General features: G+C 39.3%; 1 protein-coding gene across 3 annotated transcripts; it reads right to left on the bottom strand.

Moving 5' to 3' along the window:
• Positions 1–971: 971 nt before the first annotated feature.
• On the bottom strand, positions 972–18,460 carry TACC3 (transforming acidic coiled-coil containing protein 3). 3 transcript variants are annotated; one of them, XM_086611324.1, is made up of 15 exons: positions 18,246–18,460; positions 17,963–18,108; positions 14,457–15,512; positions 12,722–12,821; positions 12,076–12,268; positions 10,805–10,857; positions 9,819–9,952; positions 9,599–9,728; positions 8,763–8,915; positions 5,600–5,676; positions 5,482–5,525; positions 4,280–4,440; positions 2,798–2,904; positions 2,467–2,587; positions 972–1,206 (listed from the first exon to the last, which is right to left on the bottom strand). In XM_086611324.1, the coding sequence occupies exons 1-15, from the start codon at positions 18,423–18,425 to the stop codon at positions 1,141–1,143; spliced, it is 2,721 nt and encodes a 906-aa protein (XP_086467450.1). In that variant the 5' UTR covers positions 18,426–18,460; the 3' UTR covers positions 972–1,140. The 3 variants fall into 3 exon arrangements, with proteins under 3 accessions (XP_086467450.1, XP_086467452.1, XP_086467451.1); XM_086611326.1 differs by having other exon boundaries at positions 9,611–9,728; XM_086611325.1 differs by having other exon boundaries at positions 9,617–9,728.
• Positions 18,461–20,316: the final 1,856 nt, after the last annotated feature.

Genomic DNA, 20,316 nt, shown 5'->3' with positions numbered 1-20,316 from the left:
TCCTGAACAGCCTCTCCCCATCTTTCTTGTAGGCCCCCTTGAGGTACTGGAAGACCGCTATAAGGCCACCATAATTAACTGTGTATCTGCTCTGCTCTATGGGGTGTTCTTGCTATACACAATTGCCAATACATGTTCCAAGACTGATCAGCAGCTACTTAACCAAGGAGCAGACCCCAGACTCTTCAGTACTGCTGTTCATTTTTTCACCTGCCCTGGCAGACTACCCTCACACACCAGGGAAGGGCTCTAAGTACAGCTAAGAGCACATCCTGCAGCAACAGCCCTCTGAGAGGAGAATGCAGCTACTAGTCAGGCAAGTGAGGGAATGACCTCCCCATACCATTAGAAATAAAAAGCTGTAGCTTGCAATGAGACCAACCTGTTAGCATCTGTTAGGTAACAATAGCTCATCTGAGGCATTTGCTATTCCTCTAATTAAAGCTGACTTCATCATAACCTGTGACCTGCAGCCTACATCTCTCAAGGCTTTCCATTACAGGCAAGTGGCAGGGAGTTCTCAGCTGGTAACTGGAAAGTCAATAGCATCAGACAGAATAATGACATAAAAAAGAAATCATGGAAATAGAGCAGCAAGCAGTTTGTCCTGCTATTCAGTACTCTGCTTAGCTTGTCTGCAAAAAGAGAATCACTCCAGTTCCTCTTTAAAAAGAAAATGAAGTTCTGAATTTTTTTTACATCACTAAAATGTACATTTTTTACATCACTGTCACTTTATAGCATTTGTGACAGGTCAAGTTTTATTACCATCTTGTAAATCTGGAATTTTTTTGATTTAAGCGAGACAGCAGGAAGTGCAAAATGGAGACATGGTCAATGCTGACCCTCACCAGCAAAGCCAGATCCGTGGTGTTCTTACACAGGGAAAAGACAGAGCGAGAGGATTAAAAGTTTTTCCTTTGGGCAACATGTGAAAGTGTTATGCAAGACATTGTTACCTACTCAAAGTCTTAACTGAACTAAAGTTTATTGACATTTCCTACAAAACATACAGCAAATAATATGCAAGAGAAGTGCAAACAAGAGTTTTATTTCCCCCCACAAATATAATTAAAACAGTGAGCAAACACAGAAGACAGGAAGTCAGAGAGACTACACATTTAGAAGACAGTTAAGCTATCAAATTTTTTCCATCTTCAAGATCAAGTCATCACAGATTTTTGTTAGTTCATCATTTTCTTTCGTCTGTTGAAAACAAACAAAATATAAAATAATTAGTTTCAGGTATGCCTAAGCTATGCTATATCCATGTAGTGAGCTGAGTCCAAACAAGTCATGTTTGCCAACATATGGAACAGAGTCCATTTACAAGCTAGTGACATGCAAATTTACTCTAAGGGACAATCTATGCTGTAGAGGTCACATGGCAACCTTAAGAGACTCAGGAAATGAACAGAACCTGCTATACTGTCTCTACTTCTTCCAGACTTTCCCATAATACATGGAGATCAATTGTTGTAAGGAAATAAGACTTTTCAGACTCAGTCCTTGCAATTCAAGATAGTGACAGTTCAGATTTTAGTCTTCACAAGACAGACAATTCTGTAGAATGATGCTTTGATACTTTTCCTGACATATGGCAATCATTTCCAGTTTGTATAATATGGTCAAATCATTTTAATAAGAATTCTTAACAAAGTGTTACTGTATTTGTAACAGGAACAAAATAAGTTCTGTGTTAAGTGGCTTGTCTCATCTCTCCAGTTACAGGCCTACTGCTTCTTCAGCTATGCAAACCTTAGCCATAAGCCTGAAGATAAACACAAACACGGGACTTTTCCCTAACAGGAATGTGTCAGCATTATCTCTTTCTGAGTTTTCAATACTGACAAGGATACAACCCTGATGCAGTAAAACTAATAGAATGCATTTCCAGCAATATGACTTTTAACCCTCAAAGCTTTTTCCTTTGAAGGGTTCTAACAAAGGAAACTGATGCACCTTTACAAACATTCCAAGACTTTATCTATGCAATATGAAACAATATCAAAGACAAGGATTAATGGCCTGAACACTGAAAGAGTCCAGTCAATACAAAAGAGTCTGTATTAGTGCTAATAGCTTACAAATCATACGTTTATGAACAAGCTGAACCAGACAGTTATTCAAGATTCAGTCCCAGATTCTGCTCTGGGACATGGTGATCTAGAACTTAAACATCTCCGTCAGTAGTTCAGATCACCTCCTGACACAGTAGCCTCAACTAATCACTTCTGCGACCTATCTGTGGGAACAAATCTTTTACTCCAAAAAACCTAAACATACAGATGAGTCTGGACAGAGCTGTGCCTTAAGTTTCAATTACTGCTCCCAAAAGCCTGCCAGGACAGCAGCCACCAAAACCAGCACAGTTAGCATGGCTATTTCCAGCACTGGTACAAGGTAGTTCTTGACCCAGTCTAAGGCTATAGCTTGAAGAGACTCACCCGTGGCATTTTGACTAACCTTCTGTTCAAGGCTCCTCTCTAAAGACTGGATCCTCATTTGTTCTTTACGGAGACTGGCTTGCAGTGCTGCAGCCTCTGATTTAGCTTTGCTTCGTACCTGGGCAATTTCCTCATTGGCTCTGAAACGGAAGCAAGATGGTGTTTACATTCCCTTCAGACAGCACAGCAAAACTGTTCATAGAATCACACTAGATGCTTGTACTTAGGATTAATCCCTAAAGTAAAATGTTTTAAACTAAGTTTTGGTATTAATGAACCACGTTTTGCAGCAACTGTGAAAACTACATATGTTTCACTCCCAGTACTTGCCTTCTTGACATGGTACTTACTGATGCAGCTTTTCTTCAGCATGTGCCTTTAGTGCCTGATATCTCTGCTCCTCTTTTTTAATTCTAGCCAGGTATTCTTCAACACATTTTTTCAGAGCTTCTTCATTCTGTTCCAAAACCAAGCAACTTAGTTAGCTTTTTATGTTCTAGCAAATGCAAGAGTCTCTCCACTTCACAAATGGGCTATTTGACTGCACCAAAGTAGCAGCATTTGCTTATCAGAACAACAGGAACAACTATGAAGTCCCACAGATTCATATAGGGACTAAAGCTCCTCCTTTCAAATGTCTTAAGTTTGCAAACTAAGATTTATTCATCTTATATCCCTCCCAATATACTGCTTATTTAATAGCAAACTTTACTGAAGGGCAAAGGTCACTGAAACTAAGGTCACTAATCAGTTCTGTGTGTTTTGCTTTGTTGTTTAAGTTTCGTTTTTCTTTTTTGTTTTTAAATCAACTTTGTCTTAGCTTGCAACTGTCCTAAGAATAGCTAGAAATCCAACTACTTCAGAGAATCCACAAAAAAATTCAGGCTTTAGACCCTGATGTAAATGAATCCAACATTAGCAGCAAGTTACCTTGGTAGACACAGACACTATGACACCTTATTTTATCAGCTTTTATAGCAAGTTGGGACTGTTTGAAACAAGTGCTAAGACTCCCTACTAATTCCAGCTCTTGAATTTAGCAACTCTGCTTCCAAGTGATGCTTTAGCTATGTGCTGAGGAAAGAGCTTCTGAATCTAAGGTGGAGAGATGGAAGAGACACCAGATGAAGGAAGCCTGATGGGTTAGTAAAGCAGAAGCTTGCTGTAACACAAACGTTATGCCTGTTTCTCAAACCTAGACTACCACGAAACTTGGTGGAACACTGGTTCTAAGCTTGAGTAAATAGGGGACATCAAAGGATAACTGAAGGAAAAAATCTGAAGGTACTTTTTTTAGACATCAACTAAGTCAATTTTTATGCATCTCATGCAATAAGAAACCACAGTTTATGCTCCTCATTAGCTTACTTCTTCCAGTTTTTGAAGATGCAGCAGAATGAAGCCCTGTCTTTACCAAGCTGGGTTTTCTTAAGCTAAAGAACACCCCATAAACTATTATCATTTTGACTTATAATAGCAAATCCTCTTTAGCATTCATTCAACATGATATAGAGGAAACAAGCTGCCCTTCTGAAGCAGTTGGTACATGAGCATGTCTCTGATAAACAGAAAAATGATACGCATGCAGCAAGAAACAGTTCATTCTTCTATTTGAAGAAACTTTGTCTTCTAGCAGAAACATCTCATTATCTTACTTTAAGCCAGCCACTAAATACAACAAACCAGTAATTTTTTAAATCTTTATTTAAACAACTTAGTACCTGGTTTTACAGGTAGTGCCTATATTAGCTAGTTAATGGCTGCTCTAGAAATTAGTTTCCACTAAGTCTCATTTATCTTGGAAGGATATTGTTTGTATTATAGCATCTTACTTTGCGGTAACCCTCTAGCACTTCTTTCTGTTTTTCAAATCGTTTGAAGAGTTCAGAGAAAGATTTTTCCATAAAGTTCAGATCTGAAATAACATGTTGCTTCTCTTCCTCCATCCTCTGCATTTCCTTCTTTGAAAATTCCTTCTGATTCTGAGCATCCTCTAGAGAAAGTGGAGTTAACAGGGTTACACTCATGACAGTTACTGCATCAGCATAAGACTAGTTCCATAGTATGGACAGACAACTCCCACACCTTCAATTCTCCTCCTTAAGCAAAAAAAGGTTTCATAATATAGCATCTCCTCTGAAAGGACACCCTATCTTTCCTTTAAGGAAGTAGTCATATTCTCTTTATTTGCCACACTCTAGATCACACCAATCCTAAGGCCATTAAAGACTGATAAGGTGCTTGCCCAAAGCATTGTTTCTTCTGCAACATAGTCAAAATACTACACCCAAGTTTACCATAACAGGAGCCTCAAATGTTGCCATAGAAGCAAGGAATCAAAAAATATGTTTTCATTAAATATGCACAGTAGCTAGAAGATCTGGAGGAGACTGGGATAACAAGCTAAACTAGCATAGCAAACTCTTTCAGAACAAGTTCTTGTTAGCACATCTGAGCTATGTTTCCCACAGGCTTAAAGAAGCATCAAAAAGCTGACCTAATTTTCAGTCTCCTTAAAGAACTAAATTTAAGCAAGGCACAGATTGGGCTATCCAGCTTTGAACTAGGAGAATGTACCTATACAACAAGAGTTTTAATTTAACTTCTTCCTAGGTTTGAAGCCACAAACTTGGCTGAAGCAAAGGTCAGATCTGTCCAGCAAGACTTCCTATTGACATCTTATCACTTAAATGAGGCCAGATAATAAACAGTTAAACACAGGTGCAGACAACTGGATCTGTCAGTTTTAATAAGCCAACAGCTCACACTCCACTGGAGAATAAGAAAAAGTCAGATGTGTTCATGTCTGATTCAGGAAGTCACCGTTACCAACCAAGCACCATCATGTCTGTACGAATATGCATAAGTGTTACTCTAACTACCCTGTCTGAAACCTTACACTCAACCTGGAAGCACTTGAAATATTAGTGTCATCAGAAGCGAAAGACTACTACTACTACCTTAAGTTAGTAACCTTAGGCTAACCATGCCCCACCACTTCCCAAGCCATTACAAGTGTAAATATGGAACTTACCCATCATTTGTGTCATTGTACCTTCGAAGTCAGCAACTATTTTTCTAAAAAACATGAAAAAGTTAGAAAAAGCATCTGGAGTAAATAAGTAGATACAAAAATCAAGACAGATTCATACCCCATTTCCTTGTATTCCATATGAAGCTTATCATACTTTTTTTTCCATTCTTGAATCTCCAACTCTTTCTCTTGAACCTTTGAGAGAAAAAGCAAACTTATTCTTGCACAGGAAGAGATATGAGATTTGATGCTCAGAACAGTCTGAAAGGCAGCTTAGGTATACTTATAACTTGATGTACAGAAAGATAAGTTCTAACTGATTAGCAGATTCACAATGAAGTGGTTTATTACAAATTTGAGTTAAATAAGATGTAGAATGATTTGTAAGTTTCATATACATGATTCCTACACAATTCTACCAACATCTCTCAAATAGCAAGATCAGAGTCAACTCAGCCAACCTCTTGGCTACTCTTGTTCATCCTATGGGTAGATCATTGTTCCTTGGCCAATAACATTCTCTCAAGAAGTAATATTCTCTCAAGTGATACAGGTGTCTCTTATTTAGAAGGCAGACAAAATAAGCCACACAAATATGCTAATCTTAACACAAGAAAAAGCAAATACCAGAAGGCTGTTCTAGTCAAGATCAAATTGCTGTTTGGATTCATTTGTATTCAACACAATCCTCCCCCTACCATCTTTCCAAATTTAAAGGCACCTCAGTTCATTATGAATAACCATACCTATTTCATATCAGATGAATTAAAGCAGACCTCACAGTAACAGTATTAAGCAGTATAGGCACTCTTTGCTAAATGATTTGTGCAAGCTCCAAGAACTTAGTTTTGTCCTGGAGTTTCTATTGAGTAGTAGAACACATAGCTGACTGCAGTGTGGAAGGCCTTCAGTGACAACAGAGGCCCAAAACACATAAAACAACTTGGAATTTTAAACAAGAGAAGGTGAGAGCACATGATTACTGCTGATTTCCCCTCACAGTTGCACAGTACACCGTAGTACACTAATTCTCAGTATTGATTTTTAGAGTAAACTCATTTTAGATAATAGTAATATTTCAGACAACAGGAAGCAGGGCACAAGCGACAAAAGAATGTACCAAAAGATAAAGAGAGAATGAACAATAGTTAAGCTAGAAATAAATGTTACAAAAGCAAAAACGTTTGAAGACAGAAACCAATTAAAAACTTTCATTTGTAAACTCAACAGAAATGGTTTAGTAGACCCAAAAGGGCTTGCTTTCATGAAGTGCTGTACCTGCACAGAAGTTAAACAGTTAGCTTCCCCCCTCCCCACCCCTCCTCCCATTCTTGAGTTGTTTCACAAAAAAGTAATCTTAGAATTTAGTCTGTCTTCCTTTCAGGTTAAATAAAAATGCTTGGAGTTAGCATATTAAGTGACACACAGACGGAGTCATCCAGGTAGTCAAACCTGTCTTGCTAAACTGTTTGCACGTTTAAAATAGTTCTTTGAAAGGAGAGATTAGAGCACCCATTTTAAGATATTACAAGCTTTACCCCCTGTTATTATATAAATTCTTCATTTTAGATCAATGCACTAAGAGCTGTCCCCTATCAAAGCTGCGCTTGTTTTCCTGGACTAGACAACATGCTGGGTTGTTGGAAGCATGACAGCAAGCAAAAGTTACTCCTAGAAAAGCTAGCATCTTTGTACTCCAAAGGGAAATAACTTAGGCAGCAAACAATCGCAGGCCATCTTCATTTGGTGTCCTTAGTGTCACTGCCTGCAGTATAGCTCGTCAGGAAATTGGAATGCTCTGTTTTCTTCTGAATTTAATTTTGAAGTGACATCATTAGCTTTAAGGACACTTAAGCTTTAAGTACTCCTCTTAGGTTATTTTGTATTTGTAAGGTTACATAACACAGAAGGCATAATGAACCAAGTACTCAGATTTTTGAGGTGAGCGGATACGTAACTCCTCTCGCATCAGTAAGATGGAGGTTCAAAAGCAATTTCTGTATTGATCTAGTTACAGAATATACTTGAAATCCCACCAACTACTTCTTGCCTCCTCCACTGATGATGTTCTCCTCCAGAGTGAGCTCTAGATCTCACTTTGATTTTATTACCGGAACATACTGTTATGCCTCTCCATCCCACTGTCCTGGTTTCCACTGGGACAAAGACAGTTCTCCTTTTTAATAGCTAGAAGAGCTCCATGTTTTTTAATTTAGTATGGGATTTGTTACGAGAAAAATGTTGATAGTCCACTGATGTTTATAGTTGGAACTGAAACAGTGAAGACTTTTCAGCTTCCCATGTTTTGCCAATATGCAGGAGCACAACAGGCTGGGAAGGAGCATAGTTAAGACAAAGGGACACAACTCTTATGATTTGAATTTAGACTTAGGATTGAGGGTCAAATTGGCCAGTGGAATATTCCATATCATGCAATGTCATGCCCAGAATATAGACAAGGGTTGATCGAGAGGCTGGAATCTCTCTCTTCTGGGGGACACCGAGTTCTGTCTCTCTCCATCTCTTTTCAGGCCTCACTCATCCAGGATTGTGGTGTCAGGACTTAACTGTTTCAGGATGGCTTGCCAGGACAGGACAGACATTGGTCACCAGGTGGTGAGCAATTCTACTGTGCATCACTTGTTTGTATATTATATTTTTTTTCATTCATATATTATTTTATGACTATTCTAATTTTATATTATTATTATTATTAAATTGTTCTTATTTCAACCCACAAGTCCCCTTCCTTTTCTCCTTTAATTGTCTTCCTCATTCCCCAGGGAGGTGGGGGAGGGTGAGCAAGCCGCTGCATGACATTTAGTTGCTGGCCAGATTAAACCACAACACCTACAAAAACAAATTGATCACTGCACTGAATTGGCATTACAGTTTTATCTTGTTTTAAGGAAGTAATTATGTTTATTTATGAAGTTGCTCCATCCCGTTGGCAAGAACAGGTGTTTCCTGCCCAGTTCATTAAAGAGTATTCAGATCACTGATACTAAGCCAAACCACTCCATCTGACAACAGATGCTTTTTAATACTCATCAGTTCCAAGTCTGAACCTGAGTATTAGTGAAGCTGACTGTATTTCGTCTGAACAGTTTTTAGTTCTGTACCTACTGTTCCTACCAAGTGCACAGCAAGCTTTTCAGAATGGGATGCTTATGTCAAGGACGATGGAAAGAACTACCAAGCATAAAGATTTATACCAGATAATCTAAATACAAGGAAATTCCAAGGCTATGCAAAGTTATGCTTTGGAACAGCCACGATACCTCTCTCTCAACCAGTTCAACAGCTGCATCCATGTCTTTTTGGCTATATTTTAGCACATCTATAATAGCATCCACTGCAGTGTTTGTGGAAGCAGTAAAAGGGTGTGGAGGAACATCACTAGTCAGGGTGTCTGGAATTAGAGGATCTGTGTCCTGTGAGGAGGAAAAAAAAAAAGACGGGAGTTTCAGATTCCTATTTTCATGCCATTGATTAGCTGTATGCAAATTATTCTATGCTAACTCAACATATTTTACTTAAACACCCCAAAAGCCACCGTAACTTCATTACCATAACTTTCTTACCTCATAGATATCTTTTAGAACTATGTAGTTATCTTTAAAGTATAAGAGAAACTGCTATCCAGCAATTATAGGTATCAGAAACAAAGCAGGTGACACCACACTGCTCCCCACCAGTAAAAAAAGCACCATTTCAGGATGTTGTGTATAGATCTGTTCAAACTATAAACCTTACACTGCAGAGCATCGAGTTTAATCAAAGAAGTGCTTTTCATCCCAGCAGTGCAATTAAAATTTCGTGGCTTCAGCTGCATGAAAGACTGCTTGATTAAAGCATTCTTAAAAACAGCTTGAATTCTCCCAGACCATGTGCAACACCACCAGTTTCTCCAAAAAAAATGTTTTCAATACTTCAAAAATCAAACTTTTTGGTGGTCTTCATTTTTTTTATATAAGTGACTATCCAACCTGGTTTTTAAGATAACAGTTTAAATAAGCATTAAGTATTCTGAAATCCTTAGAATATCCAAATAAGTATTAAATCCAGACGCTAACCCATCCCTTTCCCAAAATTTATCAAAAGTGAAACCTGATACCATTCCAGACACCCTTACAGAAGTTGTAAAAGTTCCCAGAAGATCTAGTCCTTTTGGTTTTTCTTCATTTTGAAGACTCACTGCAGGCTTTTCAGCTTCCTCAAGCACTTTACTTAAATCAGCAACAGGACTAAAAATGAACAAACATATGCCATTATATTCAAGCGCTGCCTTTCTTTGTAAAACTATGTACTACAGCCTGGACTAGGTCAATACCTACCCACACTGAAGTGGAGCTGTCATGATATTCATGTTTGTTTCAATAGTACCAGAAACTGGTTTTCTCGGACTGTCTCTCAACAGAGGGTCAAACTTCAAATACAGTGACTGTTTCCTCAAGGCAGACTCTTTGAACTGAGGGGAAAGAGGCATAAACTGGCAGATATGCTGCTTCATAGCATAACACACACATCCCACATACACATATAAATAGTCCTCTGGAGAGAGAGAGCGCCTATTCTCCAGTGGCCAGAGCATTGTTCTCAGGAGAAAAATTACGTAACAGAACTCAGTGCCCACATGCTTAAGTCCTTATGTAATATCAAGTGAACTCAATCTGCTCAGACAGAACCAAAAGGGCAAACTTTTGTGAACTATCCAAAAACAGCAGAAGACACTGAAAAGGGAAGATAGTATGGTAAGCTGAATGAGCAGTGTATGTCATTCTCTGCCTTTGCTCATACAGCAACAAGGACAAACACAGCATGACAAAAAATTTCAATTCAGTATATTCACTGCGTATTCAGAGCCACTCCTACGCTGGACCGAAGTAGCAGAAAGAATAACTAAGCTGAACTGATTAAAACATGACATGCCCAATTTAGAGACAGATTTCCTGAAACTGCCCATAAAACAAAAGAGCTTAGAAAAAAAATAGTTTCAAAACAATGATCCTGCACTTTCAAAGCATTATGTTCTGGCAGTTTTGGCAACCAGAGAGGTGAAACGTCATCCATCTCAGTTTCACTACTATTAAAGAAAAATAGCATAAGATCTCTGATGCTTAGCAGAATTGCTTCTAACTCCATTTCCTTCCACCACCATCCCCTGCCCAGCTTTGTAGATACATTCCTCCAAAGTATAATCTATATTTCTGTGGGCAAGTTCCAAGTGATTTCATGAAACATTTAAGGCTTGACAGTTTCATTTTTCTTTCTTCTCCCCTCTGTCAGGGAGGCAAACAAAATATTTCAATGTCATACTTACTGATGAAGTCCCAAACTGTTCCAGATAGTCTATTTCTATGCCTGTTCCTAGAACTAGAAAAGGAAATGATACAATTAAAGTACAATATTGTTATTGTCTTACAGCGAAGCACCCACAGACAGAAACAAATAGGTATCTGTATAAAGCAAATAAATCCCTGCTCATGTCAGTAGCTCTAATTTTTTGTTTGCTAAAAATACTGTATTTTTCTCTGGACTTGAAAAAAAATAATAAATCAAGCAAAGATTTCTAAAGTAAGCAAACATACAGCTTTCATTTGTCTCCAAATACCTGTAAGAATATGTAGAATTTAACACACAGTTGAAGAACTCCTGTTGTTCTATGGTTAAGCAGCAAGTACACTCAGATATTCTGCTGTTTTATACAATGTTCCATAAAAGCGTAAGATTGGCAATCTAGCCAATCTGAAATTAGCAGACAGGTCAGATTTGGACAACAACGTTATAGCCACGTAGAACAGGTTGCCTAGAGAAGTTGTGGGTGCCCCATCCCTGGAGGTGTTCAAGGCCAGGCTGGATGAGGCTTTGAGCAACCTGGTGTAGTGGAAGGTGTCCCTGCCCATGGCAGGGGGGGTGGAACTAGATGATCTTTGAGATCCCTTCCAGCCCAAACCATTCTATGATTTCTCAATACTTGAGTGGAATCAGTATATTAAGATAAGTGACAGACTGCACTGCAGTCAAGTCATTCACTCATCCTTCCACACAGTGCTCCTACAAGGAATAACCCTTCCAGGTGGTTAAGTCACAGCTATGTAGTAAGCTTTCACAACAGGCAGGCAAGTGCAGAAAGATCATCCGCACTGCAATATGAAATCAGTATTCGAGTAGTGCTAAGGCCTGCAGTAATCTACAAGACTCAAATAGAGGCAGTTGCACAGCTCTAGTGCTCTCAATTTAGAAAGTCTTTAATACCAGAAGCGATTTTAAGGGAGTGTTTTTTCAGCACAGAAAGCTGCCCCTGAAACTCTAAAAAGACTGCTTCTGTACCAGCCTAAATTTCATTCTTCCAGGCCGCTGAATGCTAACAGTCAGATTTCTGACTTTAGCTTGATTCAGACCAAGTTAAGGTCTGATAAGCTTAGGTACGTTGCCCACCTCTGCTAGTCATTGTAGGGTTTCAAGTCCATTCAGAAGAGCAGAATGAGAAACAAAAAACTAGAATTAATGCTAAAACTGAAGTAGAGAAGTACATACACAGAGGTTATTGTAACAATATATTTTCAGTCTATTCTAAAGAAATGCGCTTACCTTCTGATGATGGTCTGAAGAGCTCTTCAGGTTCAGTGCTGGCTGTTTGCTCATCTGCTGTTATTTCAGTTCTGTGGGAACTAAGTTTAATTTCTTCTGCAGACACTGACTTTTTCCCACTGTCAGCAGCAATCATATTATCTTGAGAGGGGACATTAGCTGGAGACATTTTAGACAGGCTCATCTGCTTCTCCTGATGAGAAAAACAGTCCTTTTTTACTGTTAAAATTATGATTTAAATGCAATGGGAGTCACAATAATGATCAAATCGGTTCGTCATAAAGTAGCTGGGCAGCCAGCATAATAAACCAAGAGTTCACAGGCATAGAAACTCAACTACCAACACTGAGTACAGTTCATATTACACAGGAGTCACTTTTTTTAGAGTCCACGCCCTTATGTTTGTCCTTGTATGTGACTGCTGATCAAAAAAGATACTAAATACCAGGGTTCCAATTTGGCTGTCTCTGATGTCACCTTCAAAAGACAAGTCTGCACAGTTGATGCTCATTCTAGAGCTGCTGAACATGCATAAACCCACTAATTCTTAGACAAAATATCAAACATGGGTTTGACAAGGTTGAGTCAAAGAACTCTGTTTCATAGAACAACTTGGTAAGAACTGGCTGTCTTTCCTATACTTTACCTTGGCTATCTCTCCTGGAAGCTCAGCTTCTGCTTTAACTCCTTCTTTATCTCCTTGAGTTTGAGCCTTGTCTTCCATCACACTCTGTCTGCTGTTTTCCCTAAAGAAAAAATAAAAAAACCTCAAAATTCAAGTCATACAGACAGTTCTGAATTCTATTTACCAGATATACTGAAGCACTGAACAGAGTAAGCTTATTTGAGAGTTTCTACTGCCACAGTACAGGAAGCTTTAAGGAGGACAGGGATGTAAATTCATTGTCTTGTCTGGTGACAACTTAAGTGACGGAAAGCTCTCCCTCCATCAGAAGCAGTGCTGAGAAACAGTCACAGCAGTATCACTTATTCCTATTCATTCAGCATTGTTCTCCTAGTTCCATTTGTTAAGCCCACTATTTTTTTTAATTAAAGATATGCTTTTTGTTTAATTAAGAACAGAATTACAAGCAGTCTGCTACTCTTTCCAACGTAATGCAGTGATTATTGGTGTAAAGCACAGAACTTTTTTAATGAAGTCCAATTACTTCAGTTAACTGCTGACAGCACAAACTTAACTTTCCAACTTGGTAAACAGTAGCTGATCATGTTCTACACGGAGCAAGAAAGCAAACATTTCTGTTAAATGAACATCTTGTGCCAGTCTAGTTCTGGTAACTACTTGGCTATCTGTAGTAATGCTGACATTTTAATAGTTAGATTTTCTAAGAAAGCAAACACAACATCTCTCACCCTCAAATAAAAAGTTTTATGTGGTGCCAAAACTCCCACAACTTTAGTGACAGGCCTTTTTATTGGAGATAGCATTGACATACCAGGAACACACAAGGAAGAAAGAGCACCTCAGAGTTCAGCCAGGACACTAAGCAGAGAACAGCATTGCCTAGTCCCTTCACATGCTGCATGACCTGAGGGCTGGAGCACCTCTGCTATGAAGACAGGCTGAGAGAGTTGGGGCTGTTCAGCCTGAAGAAGAGGAGGCTCCGGGGTGATCTTATTGCAGCCTTCCAGTACTTAAAGGGGGCCTACAGGAAAGCTGGAGAGGGACTTTTTACAAGGGCATGTAGTGATAGGGCAAGGGGCAATGGATTTAAACTCAAAGAGGGGAGATTTCGATTAGATATAAGGAAGAAATTTTTCACTCAGAGGGTGCTGAGGCACTGGAACAGGCTGCCCAGAGAAGCTGTGGATGCCCCATCCCTGGAAGTGTTCAAGTCCAGGTTGGATGAGGCTTTGGGCAACCTGGTGTAGTGGGGGGGTTGCTTTGGGCAACCATGGCAGGGGGGTTGGAACTAGATGATCTTTGAGGTCCCTTCCAACTCTAACCATTCTATGATTCTATGATGTGCAACACTGCTGCTTACTTATCTGTTTCTTGAAAGACAGCAGCAGTCACCTGATTCTCCACATTTTACTCAAATCTTGGAGGAGTGGGTAAAAAAATCCACACTTGACCAAGGTACTAACGCTCTTCCCATCTAAGTCTGTTCCCTTCCATTCCTCCAGCTTTAACAGCACCTTTTACCAAGAGCTAGCCATCTCAGAAAGGTTTCTCCAACAAGATCTCTACTGTTGCAACACACTGTGTTAAAGGTTACAACACCTAACAGACTCAGTCAACCTTGAAGGGCAGAAGTCAAGCAGGTAAGAATCAACTAGTTAGAGATACCATCTAACTATCTTCTCCTCACCTCACATGAGTTCGAGTTGCTTCTACATTCAGCTACAGATTTACTTACGGAGTTTTAGGTTCTCTTTTCTCCAGAGTTTCACAGATACTTGGTCTGTTATCCTGCTCCACTGGAAGAGACTCCCTTCTTGATGACGTACTAACTTGCTCCTCTTGCAGATGAGCTTTCGGAGGGATAGGTTTAGAACACTCGGGTGAACTGGAAATTTTAGAGCCTCCTCCAAATGGATTGAAGTTTGGATCATCAAGTTTGTCCCAGTCAAACTTATAAGATGCTTTGGGAACAGGGATTTCATCTTCCACACTACTTTTACTTTGCACTTCAGTATTCTCTGTTTTCATTTTGGTAATAGGAGTTTTCTTGGAAGGTGGCTTAAGTCCAGTTCTTTTACCTAGTTTCTTAGGAGGTGGCTTTCTAGCAGTGGTGTTATCAAAGTCAAATTCCAGTTTTACTGGTCCAGCCTTGGTGACATCAGGCTTTTCTGCAGGTTCTCCTTTGGAGATAGCCAGCTCTTCTGCAGAGGCTTTTTCTGCTACTGAAACATTTTGAAGCTTCAATTCTCCAGTTTTAGAAGAATTAGTTACATCAGAACTACTGGGACCTAAGTCGTCAGATAACTGTACAGGAGATGTAGGTCCTTCTGCTAATCCCACTGAATTATCAATTTGGCTCACATCTGTGGAAGCAAACTTCACATCCTGCACACAGTCACCGATTGCTTGCTTAGCAGACAGCTTGGATTTGTTAGACTCCAGCTCTCTCAGCACAGATTCTTTTCTCTGGAAAAGAGTCTTGCCCTCACTTGAGCACTCTGTACTTGCTGTGGTTGAAGCAAAAGAAGCTGTATCATCCAGAAGAGAATCATTACTTTTCTCAGGGCTGCTAGATGCTTTTACAGGAGACTCTTGCAGATTTCCAGGAGAATGCTGCAACTGCACTGAACTTTGAAAGGGACTGATGTCATTTAAGTTATCAAAATCAAGATTGTAGGAGCCTCGACTCTTCACTGGCATCTCATCATCTGGGTAAGGAGCTGCACTGACCTTCTCTGGCATTTGTGTGTTTATCACTGTATTATCAGCTTCGGTCTTTTGTTGACATGTGCTGCATTATAAAAACAGTCAGATCACACATGCTATAGCATATATTTTTTTAGACATAATGTGAAATCATCTTTAGAAGGATATTTGCACAAGTAACTTCATATGCTCAGAGTAATTTGGGGTTTTTTGACACAAGGCAGCTGACAGTAAAAGAATATTGTAACAGCAAGAATTCAGTTGCCACCCAAACAGTCAGAAGTTACGAGCTCTAGTACATACGAACCATAGGGAGACCAATCCTTGAAACCAGTCAGTATTCTTAAGCTACCTACTCTACACAGCTGTGTTACTTTATGCCAGTCATCACTGAAGACTTTTCTACTCGCTACAGCATATGGACATTTCCATTTCACTAGACAATGAAATACACACCGCTTCGGGGGAGTTATTAACAATAACCAGCTCAAACACAGTCACAACTAGTAGAACATCTTCATGTAGATTCGTCTATGAGTCATGACATAGTCACAAGTCTAGGAACAAACTCAGTCATTACTCAGGTTCTCTCACTCTAGTTATTACTTTGTCTGGTCATTCTGACAGATATTTTTCCCCTGAAGGTACACACAGCATTTCATCTATGAGGGCCTACATATCAAAACAGAATCTGAACTTCAGGCACTCTAAATTCTGTTCAACATCAGATCTGAAGAGCAAAGCAGTATACATGAGAATACTTCCCCAGTAAGAGAAAGATAAGATTCTCTAGCAGAAGAAACCGGTTAAAGAAATTTCGTGTACTCACTACTGCTGCGTATTCTACAAGTTATTGCTCTTCATTTTATTCCCCCAAACTCTACTCAACTTTTGAGACTTAGCCTCAGACTACAGAGAGTTAAGCCATTACTTCCTGAAACGGGATTTCCTCCCATTGTTTTGTCCCTTTGTAAAGTTATTACTTCAGTGCCATCCATATCTGCCGTAGAACAGAACACGATTAAAAGCCACTCACTAAAAACACCACTTTGATAAACCCGAAAGCAAAAGCGAAGATAAGAGCTCAGGAAGTCCTTCTCACCCGGTTTGAGTGTCTCCTCCCTGCAGTAGTTCAGCCCCAGGCTTGTTCAACTACTCAGGCCCCTCCCTTCTCCTTCAGCGTTTAACCTGATAAATGCCAGTCAAGAGCAAGACACCTGCTTGAAACTTGAATTACTTGAGACTAGTTGGAAGTGGCACCCTTCAGCAACACCCAGTCCTTTAGCTTGTTTGTTACAAACAGATCTTTAAATTTTAAAAGCAGAAAGGATATGTACAGTAAAAGCAATGTCTTAACACATTATTATGCCCTAACTAAAACCAATTCAGTGCTAGCCCTTTCAACTCACTTGAACTTTATTTGTACTAAAATCTCTATTTATTTGTGTGAGCATTAAGTTTGGGGCATAAACGAATTAAGTAACTTAAAAAAAAACCTGTCATGGCTAAGCTCAGTAGTACTTTTCTAAATTAGAGTATACATGCAAGTTAACAGTCGAAGCACATCTATACATTCAAAGAACACTTAACAGTTCCCATCTTTCTCCCTTTTCCCCTTCCCCAAAACAAGAATAGGGGTCAAATGAAAGTCTTGGGTAGTCAAAAACATGCAAAAGGATGTGTTTCCTTGCAGAAGACACAGCTAAGATTTGAGACTTCTTGCCACTGGGAATCTCAGATATCAGATGTTTATACAAGTTTACAAAGGAGCTAAAAAAGTCAGTAACAAAACACATGCATTGAGATGAATTAAATAACTGTCATAACATTGCGTTATTATACCATTATAACAATATTTACAGGAAAGCAGAGTTACAAAACCCCAAATTGGAACACTGTAGACTTTGTGCTCATCTCTAGACAGCTGCCATGAGCCTCTTTTGAGATCCAGGTTGCTAGACTATCAAGACACACAAACTTGTTTGTGCTTGGGATTGATGTTATATTCACTTTGCGTGGCTAGATTTTCTTTAATCTTAATACTCCTTGACTCAAGGTGTCAATTTAAGCTAACTCTTCAGAAGATGTATCTTAAGGAGAAAAACTAAAGAGATAAAACTGTACTTAATATAGAAGAAAATAAGTTTTAAGGCTTAGCTTTAAGGATTGGCTTCAGAATAGTTGTCTCACATGAAGACCTTACTGTAGTAAACAGTTCTGTATTCCCTGCCTAATGTGTCTCTTTAAAGTATTCATCCATATCATGTCATCTTTATGAAATCAGTTACTGAGGATTTAGAAATAGAGTTCGATATTCAATATTACAACCAAGATACTTGTCCTTACTTTTAAGAAAATTTTATCTTTGAGAAGGAGTTTGTGCATCAAAGTCAGCATTAATTTTGGTCTTGTGCAGTTTACATCTTGTTATAAAATACAAAATTATAGTTTAAGTATACAGGTTTATAATGGGGAAAAATTAACTTGAATACGTCCCACATTGCTACTTCTACTAGCAGCGAATACATTACTCACTCAGCATTGATGGGTGCAGATAAAAGATCATCCACTAAGGCTTCACTGCAATCATCAAGCGTGAAAGTAGTGTCAAGTTTATCCATCATAGTAGGACTCAAGATTTTTCGAGTCTGAGGATCTCTTAGAGGAGTTTGAAAGGTTACCTTTAAGAAAGGGGCAAGGAGGAAAAAAAAGAAAACATGAACATCATAATATTTTCATGTTCCAAATAGCATAGACATTCAGTAGCAGGGATCATACAAGCAGAAAGAATATAATCAATACAACAGCAAAAGTTTACTTTCATAGCTTTTGCCACGCTTTTTGGCGGCAAGTTTTCTTTCTGGGACAGGCGTAGAATGGAAGGTCTCCCTGTAGGTTCCGGTGGTGCAAAGAAAAAGGCAGTGTCTTCCGCTGTTAGATCGTCATTGATGTTTCCTCCGTTTTCTCCATTTTCCGTGTTTAAAATCTGCAGACTCATTCTAGAATATCAACACATACAACATCGCGGTATGAATAAGAGGGTGTGGTCAGCCAGATGCATTTTCAGATAATCGAAGAAGCTGAAAGCCTGGCACTGGCTCCCAAAGATTAACAGCTTCAAAACTAGTTTTAAAGGTATTGAAAGTCTTCATATGTAAAGGTATATCTCTGAAGACTCCGAAAGCATCTAAATGCAGCACTGCACAGCCCCTCTGCTTTTGTTAGGGGTCTGAGAAGTTAATTGTTGATATTACGCTTTCCACAGTTAACATTAAGCTGCCTGTCTTTTCAAGGGAGCTCTGTCATTTGCAAGTTTCTTCATTCCCAACCCCTTAAAGCCAGTAGTGACGTACAGTCATGTCTCTTGTAATAGGGCATCTAGCTAAGCAAAATTACAGCTTCTGCAAGGGGCAGATGACAATCATTTTTCTGGTTTATTGACGTGGTCTCATTACTACATTGTACATCAGGAAACAGCAAAACAAATTTGGTTAGTTAAGGTGTGTTTAGAATCAGAGTCCTGAAAAAAATTATCTTTTTCCTGCACTGTCTGAGCACTCACTGCTTTTGTAAGACACCTAGTACTTACGAATCCTTTGTGGCACATACATTATTAGTATGCATATTTGAAAAAAAATTTAATTAAAAAGGTATTTCTTAATTATTGTTCTTCCATTGGACATGCACAAGCTTTAGCAGACCATACAGGCTGATCTAATCTTAACAGTATTTGAAGTGTGAAGGACTTGAAGCTAAAGCCTGCATCACAACTAAGATTAAGGATGAAAACAAGTTAGAAACAGAGAAAGAACATGTTTCAAGTATGCCAGGCATGTCAGCACCTTAGAGGTGAATTCTGTCTACCTTTAATTCCCATTGGTGCCTCCACTGTTCTTGAAGGTTTAACACGTCTACTCAGTGATGCTACTACTGTTTCTTTAAAAGAGAAAGGGACAAAAACCAAAAAAGCACCAGAGCACAAAAGGCATCCTAAACAAGATATAGGCATGTCCTGGTTTTAGCTGGGACAGAGTTAGTTGTTCTTTTTAGCAGCTAGAAGAGCTCTGTGTTTTGGTTTCACTCAGAGGCTCGCTCTGAGAAGAATGTTGATAGCAAGCTGATGTTTATAGTTGGCACTGAGGTCTCAAGGGCTTTTCAGCTTGCTGGGTTCTTGCCAGTGAGCAGGAGCACAACAGGATAAGGGGGGAGCATAGCCAGGACAAGGGGTCCACGACTCTCCTTATGATTTGTACCTGAACTTAAGATTGAGGGCCAAACTGGCCAATTAGTATTCCATATCATGCAGCGTCATGCCCAGTATGAGTGAGGGACAGCGGAAAGAAGGGCTTTTTGCCCTTCCGGGACTCTCACTTTCGGGCTCTCAGAGTGTGTTTTCTCTCTCTCTCTCGCTCTCTGTCTCAGGGCCTCCCATTCATTTCGGGATTGCAGCTTTGGAACAAGACAGGCCTTGGTCAAGGGGTGGTGAGCAATTACACTGTACATCACTTGTTTGTATATATTTATCCTTGTACATATTCATACATATATATATTGGTAGTGGTAGTAGTAAATTGTTCTTATCTCAACTCGCAGGTCTTTTCTTTTTTTCCTCTTTGATTCTCTCCCTCATCCCTGGGGGTGGGGGAGGGTGAGAAAGGGACTGTGTAGGGTTTGGTTGCCAGAGCGGCCTAACCCACAAGGCATAATCACTGTCCATGAAGGATAACCCCTGAGAAGCTCAGTTCTCTGAAAAATCTCTAACAAAGCTATTTCTTTCATAAGAGCTGATGTGTTATCTTGTACCGCCTACACAAGATAATCATTATCAAGTGGAGGAGATATCAGCAGCTTTCTGCAATGGATCTGCAAAGTGATCTCAAATGCTTGAT

This window comes from Tauraco erythrolophus, chromosome 5 (assembly GCF_009769465.1).
Source record: "Tauraco erythrolophus isolate bTauEry1 chromosome 5, bTauEry1.pri, whole genome shotgun sequence".
NCBI classification, from domain to species: Eukaryota; Metazoa; Chordata; class Aves; order Musophagiformes; family Musophagidae; genus Tauraco; species Tauraco erythrolophus.
Note: the sequence above shows the minus strand (reverse complement) of the source record. Positions and strands in the feature narration are given on the sequence as shown.